General features: G+C 44.6%; 1 protein-coding gene across 1 annotated transcript; it reads left to right on the plus strand.

Annotated features, from left to right (window-relative positions):
- Positions 1-843: 843 nt before the first annotated feature.
- On the plus strand, positions 844-6,993 carry LOC107275680 (probable histidine kinase 6). The gene is made up of 11 exons (XM_015771330.2): positions 844-1,374; positions 2,140-2,373; positions 2,482-2,651; positions 3,248-3,466; positions 3,548-3,734; positions 3,820-3,871; positions 3,952-4,181; positions 4,375-4,473; positions 4,650-5,365; positions 5,689-6,171; positions 6,361-6,993. The coding sequence occupies exons 1-11, from the start codon at positions 1,111-1,113 to the stop codon at positions 6,617-6,619; spliced, it is 2,913 nt and encodes a 970-aa protein (XP_015626816.1). The 5' UTR covers positions 844-1,110; the 3' UTR covers positions 6,620-6,993.
- Positions 6,994-7,776: the final 783 nt, after the last annotated feature.

The raw sequence follows: 7,776 nt of genomic DNA on the forward strand, positions 1-7,776 counted from the left end.
TAATTTTTTTTGATTATGTGGAATTTATGAAAACTATCTTTAGTATCTTAGGTTGGGAATGAACTTAGAGCAGATACAATAGATATAATAGCAGGCTATAAGCCAGCTATAAACATATTTGAAAGAGATAAAGGAAGAGAGAGAAGAGCAGCGAACTACAGATCTGTAGCCAGCTGTAGCACAGACTCCAAGACGTAATGTGTGTATGATAGGTGGGACTAGATATTAATAGTATAGTAAACAATTATTATATAAATTAGCTAATATATTATCTATAAATAATTTGGAGTCAGTAGTTGTCTGTACTATTAACCTATTGCACACGAGATGACGAGAAGGAGCAGGTGGTAAATTCCCGCAGCTTGGTGGGCCCCACCCGTCTCCCCTCTGCACGTGACGCCTCCCCCCCGCCCCGCTAGCTCCCCCTCCTTCCCCCGCCCCCCGCCACCATCGCTGTCGCCGTATCACCACAGTATTTCTACGAGACCACCCCCCACCGCTGCCGCGCCCGCCGCCGCGGACCGCCCCCACCCCACCCACCCACCCCCCCACAAAAATTCCCCCAATACTACTACTACTACTACTACTACCACTACCCCACCGCCTCGCCGCCGGAGAGCGCGGCCAGGGAGAGGCTCGCCGCGTACCGACGGCGGCGTAAGCTGTGTGGTGTCGCGAATTCCCACGCCTCGCTCCGTCGCGGCGGGCGCTGGGGCGAGGAGTAAAGAAAAGAGGGAGGGGGCTCGTGTTACGGGGCGGGGATTAATTAATGCGGGTTTAGTGGTGTGGTGCGCGGGCTAATTATTATTTTTAGGGTGGCGCGGCTGCTGGCTTTGCTCTCTTGCTTGCTCTTGTTGGGAACTCGCGAAAGCTTCGGTTCTTTTGAGAAGAAGAGAGGAGGCAGCCACTCTCGCGGTGTCTCGCGCCTCGCCTCGCCTCCGCTGCGCTTGTGCGCTGGTCTGCTCGCGCTCCTAGGCGGCGTGTAGTAGTGGGTGCTTTGCTGCGTGGCACGGGCCGGGCCGTCGCGCATTTCCGCGAGCACATGGTGGGCATTGGGTGGTGGGAGGGGGAAGAAGGAGGAGGAGTAGATTTCTGAGAGGGAGGGGGGATATGGGGAAGCCGGAGGCGAGGAGTGGGTGGAGGAACGCGGCGGCGGCGGCGTGGGTGCTGGTGGCCGTGGCGTGCGCGGCGTACATGCACTGGCACCTGCGGCGGGAGACCATGGACCGCGCCGAGGAGCGGCTCGTCAGCATGTGCGAGGAGCGGGCGAGGATGCTGCAGGAGCAGTTCGGCGTCACCGTCAACCACGTCCACGCCCTCGCCATCCTCATCTCCACCTTCCATTTCGAGAAGTTCCCGTCCGCCATCGACCAGGTGAGCCGACGACGCGTAAAGATTGTTTTTTTCCCCTTTTGATGATGCATCGTTGTTGCTGTTGCTGCTGTCTGCTTGTAATGCTGCGGCAATGGCGGAATCCTGGGATCCCTCTAAGGATTGGTTTGTTTAAAGATGGGTTTGCTGGTTCTTGATGCTTCCAGGCATGCGGCTTAGTCGTTTAGCGGTACATTATTGCTGTAGTTGGTTCCCATGTGGGGCTCTTGATGTTTGAATATGTGGCATTCTTTGAGTAGTTGGGGTTTTTTTATGCTCACAGACGCCTCTGAACTAACTAGGCTGGTAGCTCGTTATTTTGTTTATGCACTGGTTTAATAGTTGGTAATACGACGTTTTGATTCCTTTTGTTTATCAGGAGAGAACCGCTGCAGCTGTTCAGTTCTGGGATCTTGACCCAATTCTTATATTCTTTTCGAGTTAGGCCCTCTGCTTTTGTAACTGTAATTTTAGGAGTATTATGGTGTGGAACTGTGCTGTTTTGGACACATTCTGCCTGTAGTAACTGGCAGCAAACAGTAACGAACAAATCTGATCCTTAGCCGTAGTTGTGTATCTGCATTTACAAATTGTTGATGAATTAAGACTCTTGACATAATTAGAACCGGACCGATTCGGGGGACTGTTAATTTCATCACGACATTCCTTTTTTATGCCTAGGCTATTTCATCTTGGTTCTTACAGAATCTAGCATTTTCCTTCCTTCTACTGTGTTTCATTTTGCATTTTGTGCAATGTTTGCTGCAGGATACATTTGCAAAGTACACGGCAAGGACATCGTTTGAGCGCCCACTGCTGAATGGAGTGGCATATGCGCAGCGTATCTTCCATCACGAGAGGGAAATGTTTGAGAACCAGCAGGGATGGATTATGAAGACGATGAAGCGACAGGCTGCGCCTCCACAGGATGAGTATGCCCCAGTGATTTTTTCACAGGATACGGTTTCCTACCTTGCACGTATCGACATGATGTCTGGGGAGGTGCGATTTCTTGTTGCTTGATGTTTCTTTTGTTTAACATTTATTGATGGTTTCTTGTACCCTCTTAATTTCTGTTTTGATAAGCTGATCGTTTAATTCCCAATACAGGAGGACCGGGAAAACATCTTACGTGCAAGGGCTACCGGCAAAGCTGTGTTGACAAACCCATTCAGGTTGCTTGGGTCAAACCACTTGGGGGTAGTTCTCACTTTTGCTGTGTATCGCCCTGGTCTAGCTGCTGATGCATCAGTTGAGGAGCGTGTGGAAGCAACTGCTGGGTGAGGAGATTGAAGTATCTTTTATATTCTATGATGAGTTGGGTTGCATCAAATGTCCATTATTTGTGTTGCAATCCTATGCATATATAGTACTGAAATTCACCAAAACACACAAAGCATGGGATAATTTGGCCATGAGGCCATCTAGTACCTCATAATCTCAAAACCTTCTGTAACACATGAACTTGAATTCGTAGTGAATAGTGATTGATTATTGTGTACCTTATTGTCCATACTTCAGCAAAAGGCTCTTGCCTGATCAATTGATCTGGAATATGTAGTAAGCTCGTGCTGTTTTTCACTTGTTTCTAACCCTTTTTTGTGTGTCAAACTTAAAAACTCAGTATAAAACAGTAAAAGAGAGGGTAAGTAGGCAAGAATGCATTGGGCAACATCATATTATTCAGGGCCGGCCTTCCCCAAAGTTTTGGATTACTTATTACCCATTGTGATTTGAAAAAGTAAATAACATCCCAAGTGAAAGCGAATTTTCGTCATTTGTTAGCCATATGCACACAGTTGTTTGGTTGTTTTCTTTTTTACCTGAACAGTTGTTTGGTTGTTGTGGTCTCATCAAATCAAATCCCTACTAACAGATATCTTGGTGGAGCTTTTGATGTGGAGTCACTCGTGGAAAATTTGCTGAGTAAACTTGCTGGCAATCAGGATATTGTAGTGAATGTGTATGATGTCACAAATGCTTCTGAACCTATGGCCATGTATGGTCCTCAAAGTCCAGATGGTAAAGTGTCCCTCTTCCATGTGAGCACGCTTGACTTTGGTGATCCTTTCAGGGCGCATGAAATGAGGTGCAGGTTGGTAGCTTCTTTCTCATGGCATAAATTTGTTGGTTGCTTCTTACTTGGCTCTTGCACTAATTCTGGCAACCTGAGCAGGTATAGGCAAAAGCCTCCTCTGCCATGGTCTGCTATCACTAATCCTTTGGGAACTTTTGTTATATGGATGCTTGTGGGGTATATAATTTGTGCCGCATGGTCTCGCTATGATAAAGTTTCAGAGGATTGTAGAAAGATGGAAGAGCTCAAAACTCAAGCGGAAGCTGCTGATGTTGCTAAGTCCCAGGTTTGACACATGTTTCAGTGCTCTCTCTGACTATGATTTCTAGTATATGTATAGATGTATTTATATTTGTATTTTCCACTTGCAGTTTCTGGCAACTGTATCCCATGAGATCAGAACACCTATGAATGGCGTCCTTGGTATAAATTTGTTCTGTGTAAAACTTGAATATTGTCCAATCCAGTCGTCCAGCGATCTAAAATTCTACCTTTTGATGTAGGAATGCTCGACATGCTCTTGGGGACAGATCTGAGTATGACTCAGAAGGATTATGCTCAGACAGCCCAGATGTGTGGCAGAGCATTGATAACACTGATAAATGATGTACTTGATCGGGCTAAGATTGAAGCAGGGAAATTGGAGCTTGAGGCAGTGCCATTTGACCTGCGGTCTCTCATGGATGATGTGATCTCCTTATTTTCTTCAAAATCAAGAGAGAAGTGCATTGAGGTATCTTTCTTTTACTTGGCTTCATTTATGAGGATAGTTACTGCACTCTTATAGTCATGATATGGACTACTTCCAAGTAACCCTTCCATTGTGGTTGAGTGACTGGCAGATCATGCAGTTCCAAACATGCCGATTATTTATCTATTTACGCTCCGCTACCTTATTCTTTCCCTACATTTCCCTATTGCTGCAGCTTGCAGTGTTTGTATGTGATGATGTTCCAAAAGTTGTTATTGGAGATCCATGGAGATATCGACAAATACTGACAAATTTGGTGGGAAATGCAGTCAAAGTAAGCACTAAGCTGTCAAGTTTTTTGCTATAGCGACTTTTATGTGCCATTTAATGAAGCTGAGATTGTTTGAATTATTTAATTCTTTCACCTCCTGAAATAATTTCTTTGCACACAATTCCTATATTTAAATTCTGATATAGAAAATATACTAAGTTTACCATGTATTATCTCAGTTCACAGAACGGGGCCATGTATTTGTGCGAGTCTGCCTGGCTGAGAACTCAAAAGTGGAAGCTAATCAAGTCCTTAATGGAACCATGAATGGGAAAGACGGCAAAGTTGAGACTACAGCTAATGGCGCCTTCAATACTTTGAGTGGTTTTCAAGCCGCAGATGAGCGCAATAACTGGGATTATTTTAAGCTGCTGCTATCTGATAAAGAGCCCCATATGGATGAGCTTGAGTGCGACAGATCTTATCAAAATGATTGTGACTGTGTGACCTTGATGATAAGTATTGAGGATACAGGTGTTGGGATCCCATTACATGCACAAGATCGTGTTTTTACGCCTTTCATGCAGGCTGATAGTTCAACTTCAAGGAACTATGGTGGAACTGGCATTGGTTTAAGCATCAGCAAATGTTTAGCTGAACTTATGGGCGGTCAAATAAGTTTCACTAGCCGTCCATTTGTTGGGAGTACATTTACATTCTCAGCTGTCCTCAAGCGCTCATGCAAAGATACTTCAAGTGATTCAAAGAGGAGCTTATCTGAGGCACTACCAACTGCCTTTAAGGGAATGAAGGCTATTTTAGTAGATGGGAGACCTGTACGTGGAGCTGTCACACGATATCACCTTAACAGGTTGGGAATAGTTGTTAAAGTTGTGAATAATTTGAGTATGGGGCTTCAGACTTTAGCTGGACAAAATGGTGTGAAAGAGTCCAGGTGAGTCCTCTAACAACTCATTTCCAATTCCTAACAAGGCCTCTATAAAACACTGGCTCCAGTTGTGTGATGCAAGAGGGACCAAATTAGAAACAAGAGACAGTATTATGTGATGCAGGGGCTGGGGATGTAGTCGTCTTCCTTATCTAAATGAAGTTAATGAAAGGTCCAAACCCATAGTGCATTTTTAAAGTAGAACTTAAAACCACAAAGAACCAGATTGTACACCTCAGTGATAATAATAACAAAATAATTCATATACTGCACATTCTTTTTGAATGCATGCTAATTCTCCTTTGTTTACCTACATTGTCATTTTGCAGGGAGAAACTGTCTATGCTTTTTATAGAGAGTGACATCTGGAGGCCTGAGACAGATATCCTATTATTGAATCGTCTGCATGAGCTAAAGAATAATGGTCAGGTGCATGAGTTGCCGAAGCTAGTTCTTTTGGTAACATCAGAAGCTGACAAGGACAGATATGGATCCGCATTTGATATTGTGATGTATAAACCTATAAGGGCAAGCACAATTGCTTCTTGCCTTCAACAGTTGCTAAAAGTAGTGATGCCTGAAAGGAAAGACAATCAAAATAGGCCCTCATTTCTCCGCAGCTTGCTGATTGGGAAGAATATATTGATTGTAGATGATAATAAAGTCAATCTCAGGGTTGCTGCAGCTGCGCTCAAGAAATATGGTGCCAAAGTTCATTGTGTTGAAAGCGGCAAAGATGCAGTCTCCTTACTTCAACAACCACACTGCTTTGATGCATGCTTTATGGATGTTCAGATGCCAGAGATGGATGGGTATGGATCCAATAAACAAACAGCTGCATTAGTCAATTCTTTTTTTTTATTGATTGTCTTTTAAAATACCAAATCTTTAGAGGAAGTTGCTTTCTCATTTTACTGTTTTTTTATGTGTCAAAGTAATTACTAATTATAATCTCCATTTTATGAATGCTAGTCACTGACTGTTGATGAAATATTGTATAGGTTTGAGGCAACTAGACAAATAAGGCAAATGGAGGTAAAAGCAAACGAGGAAAGGAAGGCGTTGGATTTAATGGAGGGTTCAACATTCGTCGAGTCCCATTTGCCTGTTCTGGCAATGACCGCGGATGTCATTCAGGCGACATATGAAGAATGTATAAAATCGGGAATGGATGGTTATGTGTCCAAACCTTTCGACGAGGAGCAGTTATACCAAGCTGTCTCCAGATTAGTGGTGGGAACGAAGGAATCAGCGGTATGATGATGGTCTGGCTAGTGGAACAGATCTGATGTGCCATCAGTTGAAAGCATTGCCATCTCGCTGCTGTCAAGCTGACTCTAACTCATACATACATCTGACATGAGAATTTTTCACCGAGAGTAGATGAAAGGTTGCAAGCACTTTGAGCTAGTGAACTTCGTTCAACCAAGGCAGGTGCATGACAGTTGAGGTTTCTGGTGCAGCTCAAGGGAGTGGAGTGAGTGATAGTAGATAGATCCCTGTAGTTTTGTTTTTCCTTTGCTGTTGATAGGTAGAGGTGTTGTATGTTCATTCTTTGGAAATATCTCGTCTTTGTGCCATACTGTCAAGTTCCAGAAACCCCTGGGAGGAAAAAAAAAAGTGCTCGACCACCATTTGAGCTGTCTCCTGACTCCTGTTTGCATATGCCCATGGAAGATTCGATGAAATGTTTCCCTTCCTCCGCCAATAGGATGGAAATTTTGGCTGCCGCCGTTGTTGCCTTTTGAGATGATTGCGTTGTTTCACTTATCATACACAGGGTTTATGATTCCGAGATGTCCTTATGTTCCGGGCTTTGACGGTACGACGGTTTTCGAGAAATCTGGTGGAAAGCCGGTAGATTTTGAACAAATTTCATAAATAAAATTTTGAATACAAATTCTGTGAGTTTACCGATATGCTCGTAAAAACCAGTTGGTTTCGGCGAAATTCCAAGCGAAATCAAGTGCAGGACCACGACCCGTCTCTATTCTACTTGGGCTAGTACAAAGTGGGCCTACTACATGGAATACAGCTTCTACTTTTGAGCCACGTAGAAACCTCGGTTTTTTACGGAATTCGATCAGTTTTCATCGGAATTGACGTAGAAACCTCGGTTTTTTATGGAATTCGATCAGTTTTCATCGGAATTGTGGACCTGATCATACATGGGCAAGCTGGTTGTCATCAACTCATCATCGCCTATTTTGAGTTTCGACTTTCGAAGCTGCTCTCAGTTGCATAGCCGGGCAGCGAGCGGTGGTGTGAGACTGAGAGTGACGCTATCGCGAAGCCATTCTACTATTCCACTTGGTCAGCAGAGGTGAGACGAGACGGCAATCAGCGCAACGCCCAGTCGCGCACGCCCGTCACGCCGACCTTGGGCTGTGCGAGTGGGACGCGCGGGCGCGAGGTGG

Source organism: Oryza sativa, chromosome 2, assembly GCF_034140825.1.
Source record: "Oryza sativa Japonica Group chromosome 2, ASM3414082v1".
NCBI lineage: Eukaryota > Viridiplantae > Streptophyta > Magnoliopsida > Poales > Poaceae > Oryza > Oryza sativa.